Source organism: Apteryx mantelli, chromosome 7 (genome assembly GCF_036417845.1).
Source record: "Apteryx mantelli isolate bAptMan1 chromosome 7, bAptMan1.hap1, whole genome shotgun sequence".
NCBI classification, from domain to species: Eukaryota; Metazoa; Chordata; class Aves; order Apterygiformes; family Apterygidae; genus Apteryx; species Apteryx mantelli.
The window spans coordinates 36818821-36844604 of record NC_089984.1 but is presented as its reverse complement, the minus strand read 5'-3'; the positions used below and the strand labels follow the sequence as shown (position 1 = coordinate 36844604).

The window sequence follows — 25784 nt, the reverse complement described above, 5'->3', positions numbered from 1 at the left end:
TTCCAACCTCTTAGGATTATCTTAGTTAATGCAGCAGATCAGAATCTTCTTTGATACCAGTGCTGCAGATCAAATCTTGCCAGACTTTGAATTGCTGCTGCGTCCTAAAAAGGGAAAACTTTCTCAGGCAGAACGTGTTCAATTTCCAAAAAATATTGATTTCTACCCTCTTAATAACACTTCTTACAGTTTTCTGAGAGACAGATACCACCTGTAGCTTGGAGGGCTCTGGCTGTAGAAAAAGTAGTAAAGATATTAGCCATCCTTCTGAGTGGGAAGTGGATTGAAAATTATTTGCATGCACAGTTGCACATGACCAGATGATGGTTGCACACTGGGCTGAGGTTGAGCTCAGTGAATGTTTTTATGTGGCCTTAGTGTAAGCACCTGAATTATAAAGTCAGGTGCTTGTATGGGGCCAGGATCTGATGTACCAGTTATAGATCATACAGGCACAAATGAAGAGGGTTTCTTACTCCATGGAAATTCTTAACCAATTCCCTAGAAATTCAATCTTTCCATTTAGAATAGGGCTTAGCGATTGCTGCCAAGTGCTGAAGCTAGGACTCAGTATTTTGGGGGTTTTGGGAGAGGAAGAGAAGAGTTTTGATATAATCAGAAGTCAGGTACTAGTAATAGAGTGGAGTGACTTACCATCACTGGTGTCAACTACTGATCAGTAGGTCTGGGAATCAGTAGGTTTGCTAGAGATGAACTGTTTTGAAGAGTTTGTTAAAGAATTACATTGTCAAGGCATAAATAGCCACAGCTCCTTTTAATTCTTGATGGTAATATCAGTTTTTCTCTCAAATGAGACAAAATCACTACCTTAAAAATAGGAGGAGAGTGCTTATTCTAAAAAAAAGGTACATAATGAATGGAGCTGGTAGTACAGGAACACTGCTGTATGTGTACCGGACTGCGTAGTGTCCCTTCATAGGCAAAAAAGAGGAAACTTAGAATGGGTATCTCTTGAACTTGAGGATAAGACCAAAACACCCCACTTTTAAAACAATAAAATTTGATTTTAATGAAAAGTGAAGGGAGACAAACTCTGTTTTAACCAACAAAAAATAAAAACAATCCTTACAGAGGCTGAATAAAATGTCTTTAAAATACACAAAGACTAGCTTCTGTGGCATTCTGTATGATATGTCACATATTCAGTTGCCTGAAGACTTTTTTTGTGATAGTTTCTGGAAAACAAAAAGAATTGAATTACAGAAAATCATATCTAATGAGTTCACTGTGTTCTTTACAGAGAAGTTTTTAAACATTAAGTTGTTTTTTGTTTCTGAAGATGATAAACATGATAAAATTAATGAATGAAATACAAGAAAGTTACATTCCCTCCAATAGAAATGTTAAACTGATCATAAAAGTCAGTAAAAAATTTTCCTTGACTTCTGTTCTGTTACTGATACTAGTGGCAGCTACATAAAACTCAATCAGGGGCTCTGAAATCAACATTTAAAAACTCTTTAATTTCAAAAATGGAACTTCAAAATGTTTTTTCTCTTTGTATTGTTACACAGACTGTCATAGAAATTTCGTTAAGAAATTTGAAAATAAGATTGATATTTAGAGAAAAACACAATCTAATAACTTTTCATAAAGAGTTCGTGACTGGACAAATACAATGTTTACATAAAAGGATGCCTCCACATTCCCATTTTGCATTTGACTGACAGCTGGAGTTAAAGATTAATTTAGCTCCTGACTGCGTAATCTTTTGCAGCTCTGAAGAAACTAATGATTAGTGCTAGTCCTACAAGTAGGCCTTTCTTGTGCTAAAAATGTGTCTTAAAATGTTTTCTGTACTTTTATTTTCCATAAGAAAATAAGAAATAAGAAATTATATTCCTGGACATTTGGACAAAAGAAGCTAAAACAAATGAGAATTGGGGGTGCGCTTCCATATGAGGACGTTTGGCTGTGTACAGAGTATAAAACTGCTTATCTAAAAGCACAGCTAATCACTATAAACTACACCTTTCAAACTAAAATTATCAAACACTTAAAATATGTAGTGAAAATGGCGTACCATTTGCAGAATTTCAATTTCTGTTCGAAAAGTCTCGCAGATGTTTTCCCAATGATCTTCTTTGTAATTTTCCAATTCTTTCTTAAGCCTGTGTCCAAAAATAAATAAATTATGATTCCAGAGAACTGTTATTTGGATAATTATTTTGTTCAGCTTTGGTCCCAATTGTTGATTTGACTTATGTGAGAAAACCCTCATTGATATATTTTCGTGATCAGGATTTAATTTTGCTAGTTTTGTAACAGGCAGTCCAATATCCTGCTCTGCTGCAATACCATTGGATTTCGTTCATTACTGGCAGTTGTGATAGCAATATGGGGAACTTCAGAAAATGATGATCTGGGGTTTTTACAAAATATATCTTCAGTAAGTGCTGTATTAGACAGATTTCTAGACTGTGATGTTGTCATTAGTCATCATTTTCCTTATTTAAATGTGAATTTGAAAGCTGATGCTCACTAAGTGTCATATGGTTATCGTGTTCTTGCTTTCCTTTGGGCATCTGCTTGTACCATGGGTGAAGACAGAATATTGGAGTAGTTGGACCCCCTGCCTGACCTGGTACGGCCACTCTTGTGTGATTTCATACCCCTCCACAGACTCTCTGTGCTGTTGTTGCAGTTCTTTCCCCACTGTTCCTATTATTCTCCTTGCTCTTGCTGTCTCTTTCCCCATAGTCTCAGCCAGGTATTCTCAAACTTCTCTACAATGAGGACTGATTTTAATATAGAGATTTTCTCATTACTCTCCTCTCCCATTCAAAAGAGCATAGACTTTTTCCATTCTTTCAGGTTTGTTTGACAGTCCCTGTGGCACTAGTAGCTATTACCTGTAAAAGTATTGTTTACATTTTTGATGTAAAATATTGGTAGCTTAACATTAAAATCTGTTATTTGAAAATCAAAAGCATGGAGCATGCACTATACAGGGAGTTACCTCCGGATCCAAAAGAAGTGGTCTGCAAAAAAAAATTATAGTGTGCAATTTGGTTTTCCCTAAAGGGGTGGAGATATTCATAACAACAGTGCTTGCATGGATAAAGCTTTCTTCTGTCTCTCAGAGACAAGCTCCTAAGCAGCTTTCACAAACATCTCTCTGCTAATTTTACATTTGGCATGGAAGCAGTTAATAAAATAGACCTTCTCAGCAAAAGGAATCTCAATAACTGGAGCTCCTGAGACACTGCAGCTCCTCTCCAAATGTTTTCATAGAATGAAAAGAGACAGAGGGCTTGACTTACCTAATACTGTCTAACAAACCAGGCTCACAGTTCATTGTAGGATATCAAATAAACTGTTTGTTAAATATCCAGAGTTTGAAAAGCAAAAAAACGCTGTTGACCTGGGAGAAAAGCCCTTTATAGAAAAAGAGCTCTCAAGGGGAATATCAGTGTTTAGGACACCTGTAAGTCATTAGTCCTGCTAGAAGTAGACATCTGAACTTTACACATCACCCACTTTTTTGTTCAGAGTAATATTCAATAGGACAAGAGAAATCTAAGCCAGAGATTTTAGGAGTCCCAAGTATACAAGGTGATAAGATTATATTGAGTCTTTCCATGGCTGTCAGTTAAAAGAAAAGCATAATGAGAAAGCTAAAGTTGATTACCCTTAATATAGTTTCAGGAATCAATGTGGATATTGTGGGCCATATACACAGACTGACAAAAAGAAAGAAAAGCATATATTCTGTTTGTTATTAAATAGCTAAACTGATACATTAAACTGAGGCAGAACCCTGTTTCTACTTAAGTTGAGAGAGGAGGTAGCTACCATTTTTTTTCTTTTACATACTATAATAGAGAATAAATTAATTAACCCTATTATATAGATGATGCACATCTTTAGCTATCCTAGTGCAGGTAGACTTTGTTTTCTACACAAGAAAATGTGTGTTTGATATCTAAATGGCTTTGATAATGAAAAAAGGTATAGCTTAGACAGAAATAGTTTAGTCACAATCTGGCATTAGAACAGTAGCATAAAACTGAACCTTAAGTTTGTTTTATTCCCTTGGAAAATGTAAATATCATACCATGAATATGGAAACAGTTTGACCTATGTGTGTGGGGTGTGTGTGTGTGTGTGTGTGTGTGTGTATTAGAAAGGGAGAAATGCCTCTTCTTTCAGAAATATTCATCCCAAATTCATAATATATGCATGTGTTCCAACAAAAGGAAATTTTAAACTGTACTTTAAGAAATGTAGAGTGCACTGTACTGTAGTAAAGTTTACTGTGTTAGTTTACAGACCCTTTTCATTGAGAGAAATTCATCTCAAGGTCTAAGATCAGATTCTGATCTTGGTTACATGGATTAAATTAGATTTACTTCATTGCCTTGGCTCTTCATTTTTTATTTTCTGTATATGTTCTCTGTTCATGTGATATTAGACCCTTAATTTATTTAAGACAAACAAAAGCCCTGCTTTGTTTAATTTACTTTAGGAAAAGACATGACCTGTTACTCTGGGGGAAGATGATCCCTCTTTGTCCTCCACCCTGTGAAATTGATGCACGGCCTCTTTGCTGAGTGTCAGCTAAGAATGATACCAGTCCATATTAGGTACATGCTAAGCATGAAACAACCAGGAGATAAGCAGTAACATTTCCTTATCTGTCTCTTGGGACTGTGAATTAATTACTATTGGTGATGTCCTTTGAAACTGTAAAGTTCCGCCAATGGATTTTTTAACTTTATTCAAAATACTTTAGAAAACTTTTAAATGTGGCGGCAGCACAACTTCTTATATAGTATGGGGTGGCAGTGGTAAAATTCATTCATTCAAATGTGATGTTTAATTTTTACATTAATCAATTGATTCTGCTTTCAAGTCTTCCTTCTTTCTTATTTAGAAGCTAGGTAATTACAGTATGTGCCAGGAATATTATGCTCACAAAACAAGGGCTGTCTGTTAGGTTACAGTCTACACAATTAATGCAGTAGAGAAGTCTGAGTTACTGAATAAATGATGAAGTTTTACCAGAAGGAATGTGAGACAATAGAACTATTCAAAATAATGCTTAACCTGGAAATAGATTTAGCTTTTTCATTTTAGATCTAAGATAAGGAAGATATTCATCCTCATCCTTTAACTATCAGAATGGATATGCAAATCAGTTATACACAGAACTATGTGGTCTAGATGTAGGATATGTTTTCTGTCACCTTCAGAAATGGAAAGAGATGTACATCCTACCATTACACCCTCCCTATATCTATGACAAAATGGCAATCCCTTTAAAAAAAAATCTCTGAAAAATCAAATTAGAATTTGGCACCCCACATCCTTTGTTTTAGTTTTAGCATTTTAGCCTCTTTGAGGACAAATATATCTTTCAAAAATGACATTGCACTGGATTAACACTGTTTTAGTCAGTTCCAGTGTCACAACTAATGGTCTGTAATAACTAGCTGGGGCTGAAATGCCAGATTTGTGAAAGGAGGCTTGACTGCTCCTTTGAAAAATATTATTTAAGATAAATAACAATAGCAAAACCTAGTTTTAAATCAAGTAGGAGGGACAACAGCATCAGCTTTTTTTTTGGATGCTAATTTTTCCTAGGCTGCACTCTGCTATCAATGATCCATTTTCCATTATTTGTGAGTGCCAGAAGTGAGAAATAGATGGAGGTGGAGAAGATCACTGAAGATGATAGATTTTGCAGCTTTGAAATGAGTACAGCTATTAAATGTCATTGTCATTTGTGGTTGATATGCACGCTTCTTGCAATTCAGCTGTATATGCAGTAGGCAAATAGGAAAAATAATTGTGAAATCAATAGATGTTGCTATTATTGAATTGGACTACAATGAAAATAATGTTATTGGCATATAGGTTTCTCTGAAAATCATCCACAGATTCATACTACTGGATCAAGGCTCCAGTAGCCAAAACTTGCATTCCAGGAATGATTTTATGTAGAGAGGTCTCAGAGAAGAAATAGTTTGTTTTGAAGACAGCGTGAATATGTGGTTTAGAGTGTTTTTTTTTTCTCCTAATAAGTGAGAGATAGCAGGCTCTACCCAGATATTGTTGCAGTTGCAGAAGACAGACTACTTCTTTGTTTTGTTTTGCTGAGACAAGCAGAACATTTTCTGTTATTCTCCTTCTTGTCTTTGCCTTGTTTATGCTTACCATTTTATTTTTTACCATAAATACAAAGGAAAACATTAGAATGTATTACAACAGGAAAGGAAATGTTCAATGCTGATTTACAGGAAATAGAATTTATGGTACAAACATGGAAGTTCCCTAAAAAGTTAGTTATAAACCTGAAAGCACGTATGTTGCTTTTCCTGAATTTTATCAGAAAGGTCAGGAAAAATATTTATCAAGGTTTTAAGACTTGAATCAAACTGAAGAAAAGTATAGAAGATTTTGGTTTATTGTCTCGAGACAAAGTAGAGCTAATGCAATGAGACCAGCCTCAATTCAGTATTGGGACTAAATTAATGTGCGATTCTAAAGTGACAGCAGGATTTTGCTGGGTATCTACAATCTGCTGACAATACCAGACAGAGAATGTTATTGCTGAAGAAATCAATAAATTTCAGACTATTATCTATTGATTGAGAAAGGGAGAAAATGAGTCCTAAATGGAAGTCAGTATCTCAAAATATAAACTCAAGCACTTGAGTTGAACAAACAAATTATAAAAGTATGTGCTTGATGGAGCAGAAATACAAGAAACAAATTAAGAAAGTGATCTAGTAGCAATAGTAAATGATAGCAAGAAGATGCAACATAGTAACAAAAACAAACAGGGTACTAGGCTATATAAAAATGGGAGTAAATGAAAAGAAATAGAAATACCTTAGGTAAAATTAGAAAACTTCAGCTTCTGCTGGTCTGGATCAAATGCTGATTGTAAAATACATAATTATCATTGATTAAAGTTTGCTTTAATAAAGAATGCTATAAGACAACTATTTATAAAAGAAGGTGAATGGCATCCTGGGCTGCATTAGGAACAGCGCTGCCAGCAGGTTGAAGGAGGTGATCCTTCCCCTCTCTTCAGCACTGCTGAAGCCACATCTGGAGTGCTGGGTCCAGTTCTGGACTCCCTAGTAAAAGAGAGACAAGGACTTACTGGGGCGAGTCCAGAGAAGGGCCACAAAGTTGATTAAGAAACTGGAGCATGTGAGACAGGAGGAGAAGCTGAGAGAGCTGGGACTGTTTACCCTGGAGAAGAGAAGGCTTGGGGGGATCTTACCAGTGTGTATAAATACCTCCTAAGAGGGTGGAAAGAAGATGGAGACAGACTCTTCTCAGTGGTATCCAGTGAACAGACAAGAGGCAATGGGCACAAACTGAAATACAAGAAACTCCATTTAAACATAAGAAAAAACTTTTTTACAGAGAGGGTGGTCAAACACTGGAACAGGTTGCCTAGAAAGGTTGTGGAGTCTCCAACTTTGGAGATATTCAAAACTCAACTGGACAATGTCCAGAACAACCAGCTCTAGTTGACCTTGCTTTGAGCAGGTGGGTTGGACTAGCTGATCTATGGAGGTCTCCTCCAGCCTCAACTATTATGTTATTCTGTGAAAAGTATATTTAGGTCTAAGTGTTTTCTTAATTTATATTCCCAAAGCACCTAAAACATCACAAGAAAAGCTTTAAGGAATGTATTATTATAGATGGAGAAGTGTGGAAAGGTTGAACTACATTGAACTAAACTGCACATGTAGGATGAAATTTGCTTTTGCATAAAGAGTAAACACCACCACTTATCATAGGAACAGACTGTATAAGAAGAGGTTATAAGGAAAAGGAGAAATGTACAAGCATCACATGCATCGAAACTGAAACATGTATTTAGGGGTCAATAAGATTCCTATTGAAGGCAGGGAAAATAATGAATGGGCCAATGATCCTTCTAGTCCAAATGTCTTGATTTTTCTACTTGCACAGGGAAATGTAGATTTCAATCTAAGTGTATTAGTGCAGCTATGCTATTGCTGTACTAATCTGTATCCCATCTGTGTACTGTTCTGCTCTGCTTCAGGAGGACTGTATCATTTTCTCAGACTTAGGAAGCATGTAGACATGTCCTTGCCTTCTTCTGTAAGATGGGGTCTTCATTCCCCACACCTCTTGCAGGTTGAATGCATCTTTTTTCAAAATAGTTGAGAGATTTGTATGCAGTATTGCAAAAGAAGTGTCCTTGACATGAAATGATATACTTTCCTGGTCTCTGTTGGAAATATCTCTTGCTTTTACCTTTTTCACAGTTATGTTTACTAGTTTATATATATTTACGAGTTACAATATATTTACTAATTTATAGCTATCTTTTGATAATATAGTGTGCTAAGGTCTTTCTTCTTCTTTGCTTCCAGGCACCTAATCCTTAGTTGTACTCAAATACATGAACTTGCACTTTGTACAGTTATATTCCTCATCATTTTAATTACTTTAGTCTACAAGCACTAGAGTTCTTCCATTTTTTCACAGTATTGTCTTAACACACTTTCTATAGCAAAGTCATTATTTAAAACATTAAGCTAGATCAGCCATGACTGTAGTTACCTTCCATCTCGACACCTTCTTTTTTAGCTCTATTACTATTGTCACCATTAGTCATTTCCACACTCAAAATTTTTAATTCCAGTCTTCTCCAGGTTAACTAATAGTTTCCCACTATTTCCCACTGGGGTAATATCAAATACTTTACTGAAGTCCAGATGGATGACATTTACACATTCTCTGTCTAACCAGTCAGTTGTGTTATCAAAGAAAGATATCATTAGTCAGAGTTGATCTACTTTTTATAAATCCATAATGCAATTTATACGGGAAACCTATTTTAACATAATTCAAACTGTAATAGTTCCACTGGGCACTACTATTAAGAAGAAAAGCTTCAAAAATCAATGAGCAGATTGTCATTAAAAAACTCATTTTGAATCACATATATTACTCCAGAGACTGATATTTCCTGCTTATAAAATTTAACATAAAATTAAATTGCAAGTATTTTTTTCAAAACCACCAGAATCATGGCCTCAAGCAGTCCACTGTTAGTATGAAACATTTGTTCAGCTCTAAATGACATATTTCTTGTATGATTTATATGAAAGAAAGCATCATTTGTTCCTTCATAATTTTGGTAATGGAATTTCTTCTTCTGTATTATGAAGTATCAGAAGTAATACTATATCTTTATGAATTAGGCAAGTAAACAAAGCCTTAAACCATTTATAAAGTAAACTAGCTTCATGCATTTCCCTTCTGCTATTGCATTTCTGAAATAGAACAGAAATTCAAGCTTTAAAGAAAGAAAGAATTTATCCTTAGTCTACCTTTAGAACTGTGAAAAACACCAATTTTACGCAGAAACTGTCTGCTCTTAGTCTAAATGAACTGTAATTAAAATTATTTCTAGGTTGCTTTATGTAAGCCAACATAAAATATAAAATTAAAGTGTGAAAGAAGATAAATAATTAATATAGTAAGTGATTACAAATAATATAATAGAGTCAAATGCCATAGCTAGGAATTTACTAGTATCAGTTAAAGGCCCTGCTTGACTCCTGTGTTGTACCACTTAAATGACGCTATTTGCTATCTGCCAGGGAAATGTGACTCAAGAGAGCTGATGCCAAATTTCTCTTTTGTTCTGTGTTTGGGGTTGACAGAACAGATGATTAAAATAAGGCTTTTGATTTTAATGGCAGATCTTCAGATCTTCTGAAAAGGCCATCTTTTCTTAAAGATTTCTCTGAATTATGCACTGATACCACAAGACTTATGATGTCCAGGGTGCCTACATGGAGGCAGAGGGTACACAGGGTCTTGGAGAGAGAGAAAGTAAAAAATAGAAACCTGTATGCATGCAATCTAATTAATATTTTGACCCCACTGTTTTGTTTATAGCATTTTATAACTGATGATATTCAGTACTACTGAAGGAAAAACCTTTCAGGTTTAGGTCAGTAAGAACCAACATTATGCTGTCAAGAAGTGCACAAAGGAAGCTGACAAGAGCATGAAGAATTTAGCCTCTAACATTAATAATCAAGATGGCAACATCAACAAAAGCCTCAAAACTTCTCTGAATGAGTGAAAATCATTTATAAAAGAAAATGAATTGAAAATGTAAAATGGTTTGTTTTACATGTTCTTAATCAGAACAGGTTTTAATTAGATCCATATTTTTCATGAGTGTTGAGGGGATTCAGATTGTTTTAACTTTGAATATTTACTTCCCTTTTAAATTTTATGATTGACTTGAAGAGTCTTGTTTTCCTATTCTTTTTTTGCCTCTCTCTTTAGCTTTTCAGAATTTCACTAGTTACTAAAAAGTAACAGTGGACAAAACAACAGAATTGCAATGTTTTAATTTTTTTTTCATGTTCAGTAACTTCTCAGTATTCTGTGAAAAAGTTTCAAAAAGAGTAGAAAAAAGTTTAAGGAATACTGAAAGTCTAATTCATTGTCATTCTGTTCAAGGATAAATTAAAGTCAATTAGAATTTAGTTCAATACAAAAATATTAGCACTGAAGTTTGCAGTAGAAAAATTTGAAATGTTCCATAAAAGCATAATTTTTGATGGAACACTGTTTTTCTTCAGAAAATAAAATAACTCAACTTCTTTCAACTACCGAACATACAAGCCTGGATATCCAGGAGTAGGTATATCCCACAGACTTACTTGGGACATCACTTGAAAGCAAAGGTCTGGTGTATCATTTTTTTAAAAAACCTGAAGAACAGTATTCTAAATGAAAAAATAAAAGTGGGGAATCTTCTGAAATAAAATGCACATGCAAAATGCAGAATACACTATAGCTTATCATGAATGTGTGAAAATTGTAGTTTTTTGAAGATGGGAGTGAAAGTTAGTCAACACTGAACAATCGTGAAAGAAATATTTTTGTGCAGGTTGATCTTAAACAAAACAAAACAAAAAAACAGTTATCAAACCACTGAGGGATTCAGAATATTTGTAGTTGTGCTGGGGGTTATTATGTGCAGAAGGTAGATTAGTCATTTATAGCATATGATAATTTAATAGGAAAGACAGCAGACATGAAATTTTGAAAGTTCAGAAGACAGCCATAAGCAAATTATAGTAGCAACAATCATGTAATGTGTTTTTTTGCCATTAGCGATAATGTTGGTAGCAGTTTTCCCAAACCAACAAGAAGGTACAGCACTCCCTGACCTCAAGGAACTTTGGCAGTGTTTTGTCAGAAACATTCCTTCTAGGCTTGATGGTCCGTTCAAATGCGGCATTTGGAAAAGTGTGTCTTTCAGTGCCGTCATATCTCATAAAAAGACAACATAAATGATAATCTGTTCTTCTCCAAATATACCACTTTTTAGAAAAGTACACACTCAAAAAAATCCAAATTTTATTGGACTTTTATTTTAGCCCTTAACCATATCAGTTCTTAACATCCAAATTTTAGTTAGCTTTTTCTTGTATCTGATATGTTTTAGAACATATCTGTAACTGCAGCACCAACAGCTGTAGGAATTAGCAATGCACACTTCTCATGACCTTTTGTAATTCTTTGATGGATTTGGGAGACATTTTATGAATGTGTAGATATGTTACAGGGTATTTTTCTCAGATCAAAGATGAATAGCTGTAATTTGAATTAGCTGGCTACGTTCTTCAGCTGAAATGCAATTTGCTTGAAGATATATACTTAATTATAATGAAGATTCTTGCCTTGCCAGCTATTTTTGATATTGATTTTTAAGTTGGGACTAGGTATGTGATACAATAACAGACTTAGAGGGTGGTCTGGGAGCTACGTATATTAGGTTATTGATGCTAACTGTCTCTTGCATTTGTTCTAAGGAAGCATTAAAATCACGGGTAATTTTACCTTTGTAGAAAGTGGTGTGGTTTCCTGTTCTGTAAAAAGTGAGAAAATCAAATTTTGTGCTTATTTCATTGAAAAAAATAGGCATTTTTTTGATCCACATTGCCTGTATTGTGTCAAAGTATCTTTCTCTGTATAATGTACACTAAATACGATTTTCAGTAAAAACTAAAATGATATTCCTGCAATAGATTCTGTATGTGAAAAAAGCTTGCATTAAAGCAAAGCCTTGTCTTAGCCTAAAAAGGGTCATTTTTCAAACAGAGTACATCCAATCAAATTGATTTAACATAACCAAAACTGACTCATATAAAAATATATGCTAGTATGCCTAAGATTGTATTAGTTGTCACTTTAGCTACAAAATGTTCACAAGTGCCAAAGGTGTCTGCAGACGGTCAGAAGGGTTTTCTGTTTCACGCCAGGTGCCTGGTACCTTAGTTGTTCTCACTGACACTGCATGAATGCTTCTTTGCTCTCAGGTTCCCTTTGAGAGGGTACCCAGAGCACTGGACAGGATAATTCACTCAAGAATCTGCTTCAGAAAGATTATCAGCATGAGGACTGCATCAGAATTTCTTCTGCTGCAACAGCCATAGTTCCTCAAATGCTTCTGTGCCACATTGCAGGGCATACAACACACATGCTTGCTACCGTGCTTTTGAAACACCAATGTGTTGTGCTGGACATAATTCCTTTCGGTATTTCAGGCATTTTGAATGGAAAGTATGTGTATATACAAGAAAAGTGTACCTTAAGGTCACAGAGACACCACAAAGGGACGAGAGGAGATATGATGTGACCAAATGCTATGCAGCATGCAGAGAACACTACCTCTAAGCATTGTGGACACAAGCCAATGCATATGCATTGATCTATGGACTGTTTTCTCTGCCTCGTGCAAGCCACAATGATAATAGGTTCATAGAATAACTCAGGTTGAAAGGGACATCAGGAGGTCACCTAGTCCAACCTTCTTCTCAAAGCAGGTTGACTATGAGGTCAGACCAGGTTACTGGGATCTTTATGCAGTCAAGTCTTGAAAACATCCAAGGATGAAGCCTCTCTGGGCAACCTTTTCTACTGCAAGACTGTCCTCATGCTGAATTTTTTTTTCCTTAAAGGCAGTCTGAACCTCTCTTGTTTCAACTTACACTTTTTGCTTCTTGTCCTCTCACCATGCACCACTGTGGAGATCCTGGCTCCATCTTCTTGGTGACCTCCTTGTTTGTATTGGAAGCCCAGGCCTTCTCTTCTCCAGGCTGAACAACTCCTGTTTCCTCAGCCTCTCCTTACAGGGCAAATGCTCCAGCCCCTGACCATCTTGGTAGCCCTCTGCTGAACCCACTCCATTTTCTCTGTACTTTTTTTAAAATTGGGGGGGAGGGAGGGCGGTGCAAAATACAGTTCACACAGTAGCCTAGATCAGGCCTAACGTGCCGAGTAGAAGGGGGATAATGACGCTTTCAATCTATTTATTATGGTCCTGTTCATGTAGCCCAGGATATCATTGGCCTTCTTTGCTGCCAGGGCACATGGTTTGCCCATGTTCAGCTTGGTGTCTACCAAGACCTCCAGGTCCTTTTCAGCAGAGCTGCTCCCTAGCCTGTATCATTGCAGTCGGCAGGACCTTGCATTTGTCCTTGTTGAACTTTATCAGGTTCTTGTCGACCCATTCCTCCAGCCTGTTTAGGTCCCTCTGGATGGCAATCATGCTCTGGAGCATATCAGCTGGTCCTCCCAATTTGGTATAATCTGAAAACTTGATGAACAAGCACTCAGTCACCTCCTCCAGGTCATTGATAAAGATGTTAACATAGGATAGGTCCCAGGATGGATCCCTGCAGTGTTCCACTTGTTACCAGCATCTAGCAGCCTTGCAAGGACATTGCCCAATTCTCTCAGCAAACTTGGGTGCAGCCCATCTGGTCTCACAGACTTGTATGGATTTAAGTCTCTTAAATAATCCCTGATTCAACCCTCATGCACTGCAGAGAGGCCTGGGAGACCTTGCTGGTGAAGACTGAAGTAGAGAAGACACTGAATACCTTAGATTTATGTGTGTCCATTGTCACCAAATCACCTGCCCCATTCAGCAACATTCTTATATTTGAACATCCTTGTTCAGCCTTTTACAACTAATAAACAAATAAGATTGGAAGACTTTATTGCTTTGGTCAAACTTGTTTGAGCTGACTTAGTTGTAGAACACAAACATAATGCCAATCAGCCATGGCCCTTTGACTTTAGTAAAAGCATGGGCAAGCTAATATAACAAGTTTTTACAGTTCCAGTTTGGGATCAGGGCTTAAAATTTTATTTAACCAGGTACTTCATGTATACGAGACAACAACTTCTTTGTAAAAATATTTCAGTTGAAAAGCATGCAGAAGCAATAGTAGGATAAAATTGACATTTTGTTTTTCTTGGAAGATAATAATAAATTTTCTCAAAAGAGTATAATAGTAGCAGTTAAGAGGTTTAACTTTTAGGCAACATTGAAATATTCCACAAGCAAAACATACAATATAAACTTTGAAACTGAACTGAGACATAGCTTCATATTATTTTTGTCATTTACTTTATTAATGTTTTCTAAGAATTCGTAATAAAATATTTTTTGAGCAGAAATGTTAATGCATTTTCCTCATTATTTAGATAATAACTGAAATACCCTGCTTTTGTCAAGACACTGACTAACCTGTAAGCAAATTTATTTTCCTGCTGAGTCAACTCTGAATGAACTGTACTGATGTTACATCTCCTTCATTTAATGTTAAAAGCTGTTTGATGTAAAATAGCTTATCATTTTGAAGGTCAGGAAGTCATATTCTTTGTTGAATATGCAGCTTAAGAACAGAAAGCAAAGCAATCAAAGGTAGTTTAATAATTAGTGACTCAGGAATGTTATGATTTAATTTTCACTCCTTTCTCCCTTTGTATTATTTTACAGATGACCAAGTCAGCAGAGAGTTCAAGATAACATAACCTGAGGTGCCATTTGCAGTTACTTAATTAGCTTTCTTTTTCACTCTCTTCTGATCCCAAATATGCTATTAATAGCATATAATACTTTAAATTCCCTTAATTCTCTTAATTCAATAGTTCTCTTTCTCTTAATTCAGATGTCCAAACCAAGAAGTGATGAGCAGGTTTTTTAAAAAAAAATAAATTGATCGAAGTATATGAGTCTGATGAGGTTTGGGATTATTTTACACAGCACAGTGCAATGACATGCAGAGGTAGGCAAATGAGGATGGTACTGGAAGTGTGGTACCTATGCTAATGTGCTTAACTATATCAAAAAGCAAAATCTATTTGTGTTGACACAAAAGTGCAATAACATAGCTAAATTGCTTCTGGCATCTAAGTTAGATTGTTGAGAGCTATCTATCTCTATAAATCATCGCGCTTTTGCATGTATACGAGAGATCAAAAGCAAGTGCAAGTTAAAAATATGATATAGGCAACTCTCCTAATTTTTTCCAGTTTCTGAAATGAAAAAAACATATTAATGTAAATAAACTTTCTTCAGTATATTATTGCATGTTAATGAACACTTGCTGTTTGTCATTGTAGTAATAGCAGTAGTAGCACTTTATATCCTCAGGCACTACATGCAACTGTTAAATAATGTAAGCTTACCCTGATCATAAAATGAAGCATTTTATGAAATAAGAAATCTTAACATACTTCTTGCTTTGCCTGTGAATGAAGCTTGCTGGTTTTGTGGTTAAGATAATTTAATATATTTTATCCACTTTGTGTCTTCCACCCAGAAGTGGAATCCAGTGTCTTCCACCAATATATCACGATGGAATGAATAACATAAAAGAGTGAATTAAAACAGGCTGTCTTTTGGAACTACAGCCGCTATTATTATTTACCGTGTCCTCTGTGTATATGTTGAATGCAAAGTTTTTGCTATTGTATGCAGAATTGTAAGCTAATTGATTTTTATGTTGAGGAAATTTTGGCCATGTCTCAACAACATATAAAGAGTTGAAGAGAGTTATTAATAGGGCATTTTCTTTCATGAGTATTCAGCAAAATATGGGTCCTTAACAAATCATCTTTCAGAAAAACGCTCTGGGCTCCCCGCAAAATTTTATTTTTTCATTGATTTCAGAAAAAAACCCCTATATTTATTTATTTTAGTCAAGAACTCAGAAATGGATAGGAAAAAATATGATGTTAACAAAAGTTGTGTTTTCCTTGAAAATTTCTATTAGAGAGTATTTTGGACCAGCTCTTTCGGAGGAGTTCATTTGCATTGTCTGTTAAATAGTTTTAAATATTCACAGACACTTTCATAGAGAACACCATAAAACAGAAAAAAGATGGTAACTGTTAGGTATAGTTGTTTTTTGCATTGAAAGATTTCTTGTTGAAGAACATTGCATACTTTTGTGTATGGGGAAAGTGTAAATGTCACATTTGAGCAAACTAACACCTACTGAATCACTACCAGTCCGTTCCCTTATATTGTACAAGAAATGTAAAATAGGCATTGCCACTAGGACTGATCTATAATTACAGATCTAAAACTTGATTTAGGAACTTACTGAAATGACACTGTTACCTTAAACATTCAGGATCAGTCTGAGGTTTTTCAGTGACTTGGACTTTTTCTGCTTCTAAATCTTTTGTGATTCCTTTAGCCTTCCTGATTACTTTTTCAAGATCTAAACATAAAATAACAATGACCTTAGAAATATATTTTAGTCATATGTATTCCAAGGCATCCTGTATTTTCTAAATTTATCTTTTTAAACTTTTTGCTGTGAAAACTCTTTGGAGGGTAAAAGCATCAGAATGAGAGACATTGTTTTACTATTGTAATTGGTATAAACACTGCAGTCTTTCAGACAATTTGATATGTTGCTCTAAACAATTTATGAACATCTCTCTCCTGCCTCACTATGACATGTTATTTACACATTTACAGGGGTCTAGCTCCTTAGCCAAATCTGTCTTTATCTGTGCAAAACATATTGCTTCTTAAACATTTGAATGTTAGACATATTCTTCAATTATAGGTTAATGGGTTTTAAAATATATTTATGCTGGTTTTAAGTTCACTTTTAAACCCTAAATTCCCCATTTAAATATACATCTTACCAGCAAAAGTAGAAATTGCTTTTTCATATTTACAGGTTGTGATTCAGCAAATCTTTATGTACCTCAGTATCAGTGACACTCAATATGAATATCAAAATTCAATATTTGTAATAGTCATGTTTTAAAATGATCTGCTACATAATGTAAAAAAATATACAAATCTTATTTCTATGACTTACTCTAATTCGCTGAGAAAAATAACTTGACAGAAAAGATTTTTCAAATGCATTTGTCAAATCATAAATAATTATCATAACAGACACACAGGTGATTATCAGACACACAAATACCTTTGAGTTTGCTCTGGAGAGCAAATAAATCCTGCTTTAATTCATTCTTCTGCAGCTGGAGTGCATTTAACTGAACATTTTTATGTTCCATTGACTCCATTTCTAAGAAAAAAAATTATATTCTAAATTAAAAGCATTACAGTTTTAGTTTTCATGATATAATTTTAAATATTCTTAACTACTTCTACCCATCTTCAGCTTCTCAAAAAGAACATTAAATATAAAACTAAAATTACTTGTATAAAACCCAGTTCACAGGAAATTATATATCCTATAATACACTCATTACTATGAAAGAAATTTTTTTAAATTTTATTAAGATGTTTGACAGTTTTGTTGACTGAACATAAAAATAATTGTAAGTGTTTTGCTTTAGATTTACTTCAGCCATAAAGGAAGATGACTTATTGTATAGCTGATGAACAAACACCTTTCAGCAGGACTAAAAAACCCCCATATTTTGTTTAGTGTTATGGGCATTTGAACCAGAATGTTGACAGCATCTGGATTTAATTGTGATTGTTTCCCTCACAACTGGTTGACCTCACATACTTTACTTGTTTTTAGTTATTAATCATTTTCTCTTTAGTGCTGCTAGTGTGCTCAGGACTGTAGCAAGCACAAAAACAGACAATCTGTACCTCAAAAGAGCTGCAACTTAAAAAGGATGGAATCAAGACAGCAACTGAACCCGAAAAAGGATGTTAGTCGCCTTTTCTGTCCTACTGATCTAACCTCAGAGAGACTAACTGATCAGATTTGTCTGAATATGTAATCATATCAAAATAAATTAATTGTTAAATATAACATTTACCACCAAATACAGACTCTTTTTTCAGCTGCAGATCAGAATCAGAGCCACATCAAATAGAAATGAAAGTACCATTAAGTATAAACTCAAATGGACAGTTGTATTTCAGTGACTTTGCATCAGCAGCCAAGGAGTACAAAGTGCTGGTGTTTGATGAATCGTAGAACCATAAGACTGGAAAGGACTTTGAGGGGTCATCTAGTGCATTCCTTCTCCTAAAGGCAGGATCAGCTATACCTCTGTCATTTCTGACAGATGCTTGTCTAACCTGTTCTTAAAGACCTTCAGTAATGAAGACTACAATTTCCTAAGGCAATCTGTTTCCCTTGTTCACTGTTCTTACTGTTAGAAACATTTCTCAAATAGCTAGCCTGACACTCCCTTACTGCAGTTTACACCTGCTACTTTTCATTCAGTTCACTACGGGTGTGGAGAATATATAACTTTCCTTTCTACAGAAGTCTTTTAGAGCTTTGAAGACTGATATCAGCCATCCATCAGTCCTTTCCTCCATAGGTTGAATAGTCCCATTTTTTTCCATTTTTCCTTGTCATGTCCTCTAGATCTCTGATCATTCTCTCTCCTCTCCAGCTGGTCCACACCTGTCTTGAAGCGTAAAATCCAAAACTAGATGTGCAGTACCCCAGCTAAGAGCTTAACTGCCCTAAATAGAGCAAAGGATTATTTTGCTTGTCTTAGAGGCTAGAATTATGTTTATACATCTTAGTATGGTGTTGGCTTTCTGACACAATTGACTCATGCTCAGCTTGTGATCCATGACAACTTCTATTTCCTTGCTGTAGGACTATTTTTCAGTCTGACTCTCTGTTCTGAGAAATCTGATATTCTGTATCTTGGGTCAAAGATAATGTTATCCTGTGGATGTAAAAGACCAGTTCTGTAAGACATCTGTGCATACAATTCTTACTGAAGAAACTTAAATAAATCAGCCATAGGTGAGTATAATCATTGCAAACCTTATGTATGGCAAATGTTATGTATGGCAGTGCATCTCTGTGCTGGCTATAATATCAGACACTGGAAGCAACTTTTGCAGGTCTGCTTCTTCTCATAAAACTCACTGTCAGAAAGGACTGAAGAGGATGGGGTGTATAAGAGGCTAATTATGTTAGTGTAATGTGGTAGGTCAGATCACTCTTCCTATTTAGTGCTAAGAAGAGTGTCCAGACAAAAAGACAACAGGTTTAAAAATAATGTTTTGCAGAACTATATTTTACTGATTTGTATACTCTGGTAGTCTAAGATAAAATCCTTCAATGTAAGACTTACCACTTTTTAAAAGAGCTGCCTCATTCTCTAAATCATTTATTTCAGTCTTGACTTTTTTTTTAATTAGAAGATCTCTATTACTTGTTAGTCCATATTCGTTGTTAAATTCTGTTACTTCCCTAGTAAAATTATCTTCTTCTTCAGTCATTTTTCTCTTTGCATCTGTCTGAAAAAATAAGGGGAAGATTGAATGTTCAGGTGAAAAAAGAGAGGCAGGCTGAAACACAGTCATTGGTTACCCTTACACTTTATAAAAATAATAGATTTACTTTTCCTGACATGCGAGAAAATGAAAATGGTCTACAACTATCATTTTTTCTGTTGTTTTAACCTTGCTTTTCTAACAAAGTAAATGGGTATGTTCCTTATATGCAAACATTTAAAAAATTGCTAAATTATGTTATAGACCCTGTGCCAGATGTTTTTAAGTTCAAGTCTTTATTGAAATTAGTAGAAAGTTCTGTTTCAAATCAGTAGCATGATATGGCCACTCTTTCTTAGATTATTTTTAAATCAAACAGAGGTGTTGTTTATTCTTCTGCAGAATGCAGCAGACTCATTATAACTTTCTTGATAACTCCCAAGAAAGCTGTTTTATTTTCTGGGAAAAAATATGCTAAATACAAGGACAATATTAAACTCTTTTTAAAAATGTTAACTGATTGTTGAATTAAATAAAAAGAAATGACCCTACATACAGGAAGAAAGAAATGATAACATATACATTAAACCTGACTGGTTATAATTAGAAGAAAATTTACATTTCATCAGATGACAACAATTTTGCTGTTACAACTAAATAATGTTACTATGATATTTATACTATGTCTTCTTCTTTCTTTCTTCTTATGTTTAGGATTGAGAATACTTTGGATGCTGAAGGAATGTTACTTAATTATAAGGATATCTCCATAAATATTTAGGGCTAATCCAGGTGAAACATACTGAATGTGTAAAAATTCAGCTCTGCTGATTTAAAGTGCTAACACATATGCAGTGAAGACAGCTCATCTGCGGCCTTACTTAGTATCTAAAGATCCAAAGATCCACAATGAAGGAAGAAGGCGGCAATATTCAGGTGCAGGTTAGCATAAGAGTGAACTGGCAAGCATGTCGCCTGTGTATGTTGTGAGAAGCTCCCTTTTAAGAAGTGGCCTAGGCAACTCTGGATAGGTGTGGTTAGCATTAAAAGGTTGTGTGAAATCTCAGGATTCCTAAAATGTGGTGCTGGCCTCCTTGAGATCTTTCTTCTTTCTTCTCAATATGTTTTATTGTGGATGATGCACTCCAATTTAAGGTTATTTTTGTTGCTTTTCTTTTACAAGGAAATAATATGTGAGAATTGGAGTTCAGTCATTTAACAGCAGACGTAAAGTTAAGAATGTTAAATCAGCTCTGTAAGTAATCTGGAGTACACATTACCTAAAATCACAGATTAAATTAAAAGTGAGAATTTATTTACATTTATATTTTTAAATATGCTAGAGCCAAAAAATAATTTGATTGTTGAGATTTATAATGTTAATTCTTCCATATTTTCAAATTTTGAAGCTGACTACACTCATGCAGTTTGGTAGAGATGAACCATCTGAATATGGTAGCTGGAAACATACAAAGATTTTAAGAAGAGTGCTCTTTTGATTAATAAGTTCAACTTTCTGTTTTTCTAAGCTGTCTTCACGTTTCTTCAGAAGTTCTAAGTAGAAGAGTTTTTCAGAAAGATGCTGAACCTTCCAAGAGAAAAAAAAAAGGTTATAAAATGAGGATATTGTTTTATTGGTTCATATATTTTGATATCTGACAACAGGATCTTTGTCCAGTTAGAACACAGCTAGCAAAGCTGGTGGACTAGCAAGGACATAATAGCTCTTTTTTCCCTTATTAGCTTCCAATGTTCCATAGAAATTTGGAGAAGTATCTCTCTTTAAAGGCCAGATTTAGTGCTGGTCACTCTATCTGAAAGAGCATTCTAAACTTTCTCCAGTTTAGAACAAATATTTTCATGTTAAAAATAGGGAAAAAAGTGATCGCATTGAATCTTATACCCAACATAATATAGTGTCCTCCATCCCATGGTCCTGCTCATCATGTACCAAACCAGACAATAACATCAGAGAGGCAGAGGTCCAAGATCACTGTTGTGACTGAGATGATTATCTGAATGGCTGTACATGTCATCAACTCTGCGATGTAGTACTGTGTAGCTGAAGGAGAGAGAGAGAGATGCTCATATTTTTCTGAGCACAATTTCTGGAATTCTCAGCCAAGGAAGTGTGGAAGGACTGCTCATGGTTCTGAAGACAGTTTGCCATAAACCACAAATAAACCCAAGCTGCTATTTTGTATATAGTTTTATTTTTTAGTTTTAATTATTTTAGAGAGTAGTTTATGCTGTTCAACCATTGCATTTTCAAAATTTTCTGAAAAATACCTCTCAGTTTTCCATCACACCTACTGTATCATTATTTAACCTGAGTTAAGATATATGGTGGGATAAATTATAACAGCAGGTAAATAGGAAACAGCTAAGTGTTGAAGAGTCTTGAAGGTTGAGAAGCATTCATCTGATGTAGCAGAGAAGAGGAGGTCAAGAGAATAACTCAACCTGTAAGAATCAGAACAATGAGTAGAGAAACCAAAGTTAGCAGCAGAATTGTCCACAGACCATAAAGGCACAGAGTGGGTATCAGGAAATAAATTGAATAGTCAGGGTGATGCATGACTGTTCATGTTTGCAGAAGGTGAAAAGACCAGTTAGTAATAATATTACAGAGACAAAAAAACAAAAGATCTGTAAATAATATAGATGACTTTGGAGAGGGTACAGATGAGGAATCAAAAAGGAGGAGGACAGAGGAATCAGATGTGATGAAACTAGAATAAGAGTTGGAAAGGAAGGGACAAGATTTTTTCTTTGTCCCTGATATGTCTGACAGGCAGAGTGCCAAGGAGGTGCTTGCCTCAAAAATATTTATTTTACATACTAATTCAGAGAGAGTAGATAGTCTTATTCTACTGTATTTATATTACTGAACATAACTAGCCACAGTGTAGTTTCTTCATCCGTATAGTGCCTATATAATCTATGCATTTGCAACAGGTTTTCTTGAAGAAATCATTGAGCCATGAAAGGCAAAATGCTTAAATTCAGATTCTAATTACATGCTACTTGATTTTACAGAACACAGAGAAAAAATAGCATTTCCTGGGAACCTCTGATTGACCACAGGCAGTCTCTGTGAAATAGATGTCAAAACACTTTTGAACTCAGTCTCATCTGCTTGCTCAGGAATAAGCCCCTCTGCATGCATGTGCTTGGGTATGTATGCTTATAGAGAAGATGTGCAGTTATCTGGTGCAGGAATTTAGTTGAACAGTCTTATTTAGTATGATTTGAATTATATTAACTACTGCACATACGTTTAAAGTGTAAATAATAAACTTAATTCCAGTAGTGAAAAATAAATTACTTTAAATAATTTAAGTTCAGTAACTATATTGAAACTTTAAACCTAAAGACAGTCTGATTGAAATGCATTTTTGCACTCTTTTTATTTTCTGTATCATTTTCTTTTTATAAATCAATCAATGTCAGACTAAACAGTCAAATAAAATATATTTTTGTGGACACCAGTAAGATTATTATTAATTCTGGTGGGAAGGGCACACAAGATTTAACTAGGAATGGTTCTTCAGTTCTTCCCATTAGTCATTTACAATAATGGCTCTACTCTTGGGACCATCTATGCCTACCACATAAATCTTGATTATAAATCACAGTGAATCAATAACAAATAAGCAGTATACAAATAAAATTGTGATGCTCATAAATTAATTTATGAGCAGACTACAAAGGACTTTACCTAACAAATACCGCCCAAATACAATTTGTGTTGGCTAAATAACAGTTACTATTCTAAAGCTCTGCTGGACCCTGTGATTGTGGCATTCATAAATGTAAGCATGTGAATAACTGCTTGCAAGACTATAGAGTGAATTTGCAACCAGAAGATATTGTAAATGACTTCTATTTTTTCTTCTGACCCTATCACAGTGGTATTGATGTGTATTATATACAGTACATATAGTTTTTAACAAAAGACAGAATAGCCTGTTTGTGCAAGAATGACATACACCCCCCAAACATTTATTTTCATAATTAGCTGAGGTAATTGCCCAAGTATTCTTGTAGATGTTTGTTTAAGTAATAGGACACAACAGTCCCAACTTCAGAGGAGACTCCATATGCTTTCCTGTTGTGCACACACGTTTTGCCAGTGCAGATACTTAAGAGAACAAGGGATGACTTCATTTTCAGGCACAAGCAAATGGATTTTTTTAATAATTTGTAGCAACAGGTGTTAATGCTGAAAAAGCTTGCAAAATTGGAAGCTTAATCTAAAAATAGGATTGCAGTTTGGTTAAGGGGAAAGCATAATAAAATCTTAAAAATATTAAATAGATTTAGAAACTTTCCTCTGTCTTTAGTATCACTAACGAAACTCTTAGGCCTGGCATAACTGTGAACATAGGCTCACAGAAAGATTTTAGTGTATGATCCAGTGAAGTAAATCCAGGGAATTTTTTCATATATTTTCTGTGAAATAAATAAAGCTTTTAATGAATTGGAGTGGGCAATGAAGGAATGATTTCCAGGCTTCTGAATGAATGTGCATGTCAAAAAAGAAAGTGCTGCAACAACCTCCAAGACTGTTAAGTTAAGGCTGCTCAGACTGTACCAAAACAGTTAATTTGTCCTGCAGCTGACTTCTGGTGTCTGTTTCTTGTGGACAGACTGACCTGACAGTGGCGGTCTGCTCCCTGCCGAGCTCTTTCTGGGGAGCAGGTGTGACCTTCCTATGTGAATGTGCTGTGGTCAGTGAATATGGATTTTGGAGGTGATGTTTGGAAATGTTCCTACCACTGAGGTGAGCAGTCCTTGCACATGTCCAGCCTGAGGAGCGAGATCTGTGAAAGAGAATAGTCACTGACAGACTTTTTGTCATGTGAAGCACATGGATGTGCTGATAGTGATCACTACAGAAATGTATGTTGTAAAATTGTTAAATGCTGAGCTACTCAGTAGATACATACTTCTTGAAAGTGTTTATGAACTTATTCATAAAAAGGACAGATCACGTACTTGTGAAAATATTGTATGTCATTATTATATATACTATAAACATTGCCAGCTTACCTTAGTTTCTAATTTTATTTTTGCATTGCTCAACTCTTCTTTTATTTGGTTAATTTTTTCATAGCTTCTGTTTATGTCGAATTTAACTGCAACACAACAAGAACCTGTAAGCATGTGTGATCGGTTTGTAGAAGTTAGGTTCTTATAAAAAGGTGCCACTGGCAGGAAGCAGCCAGCCTAGCTTTTGCCGATTATGCTCCCTACGTGATATCGCTCCAAGCACGAGTGTGGCGGGACCCCCTTGCTCCCCCTTAGGATCCTCCAGGGAAGGGAGAGGCCAAGTGGCAAGGTGGTGCTGCCGCTGGGCACACAAGATGGCGGCCGGGGGCTGACCTTGGTGTATGAGGCGCCTCTTCTCCTCGGCCTGCTTCTCCGTGCGCTGTATTTGTTGGAACAGAGCATCTAGGTTCATTTCTGCCTTCTCTTGGGCAGCTCCAGGAGCACGTGGGGTCTCCAGTGCTCACGGCCTTCTTGGAGGGCTGGTTAATGAAAGCCCAGGGTGCCCCGGGCAGGGGAGGCCTGCGCCAGGCTGCAGCCTCCCCTCAGGGCTCTGCCCTCCCCTAGCCCTCGGCCTCCGCTCTGCCCTGGCCTCCCCGGGAGGGCTTCCCCGCGGGAGACGGGACCAGGAGGGAGGCGAGCGGTTCCCCCGGAGCAGGAGGGGAGGCGAGTGGCTGGAGGCGGGGGCTGCTCCCTGGCGGCAGGGCCTGGCTGTGCAGGCGGGTGGGCTGAGGAGAGCAGGGGACGGGGGGCCCTGGGCAGACGGAAGCGTGAAGGAAAGGTGGCGGAGAGCCCAGCAGCCCATGCTGGAAATAACGAGCAGTCCAAACTAGCAGGCAGAAAAGAAACACAGTAGGAGCGGGGAGGAAGATATTACAGCAGGCAAAAGGCATCTGACTGGCTCGATCTTCTTACACTTGTGTGCATTTGTGAAAATCTGATTCTTACCCAGGGTCTGGGGAGTTTTGATCAAACAGTTCTAACTTTATTTCTCTGGGGCCAAATACTTTGTACTGGTTTTGTGTTGTTCAAAAGCTGGGGCAGGTTCTTCCTTTTTCTACAGAGTGCTCACCGTATGTTTTTAATAAGTTTAATATAGCTGCCCAGTTGTTTTATTTACATTTTGAAGATTGATACATAACCTTAGCAGTTATGGCTAAAATCTGCTATTTTCATACAATCCCCAGGAAGC

At 35.9% G+C, this 25784-nt stretch overlaps 1 protein-coding gene across 1 annotated transcript; it reads right to left on the bottom strand.

Moving 5' to 3' along the window:
* Nucleotides 1–1163: 1163 nt before the first annotated feature.
* Nucleotides 1164–25007, bottom strand: CCDC172 (coiled-coil domain containing 172). The gene is made up of 8 exons (XM_013948668.1): nucleotides 24929–25007; nucleotides 24596–24681; nucleotides 21012–21128; nucleotides 19399–19564; nucleotides 17298–17399; nucleotides 16469–16571; nucleotides 2045–2132; nucleotides 1164–1196 (listed from the first exon to the last, which is right to left on the bottom strand). The coding sequence occupies exons 1-8, from the start codon at nucleotides 25005–25007 to the stop codon at nucleotides 1164–1166; spliced, it is 774 nt and encodes a 257-aa protein (XP_013804122.1).
* Between the last annotated feature and the right edge of the window lie 777 nt (nucleotides 25008–25784).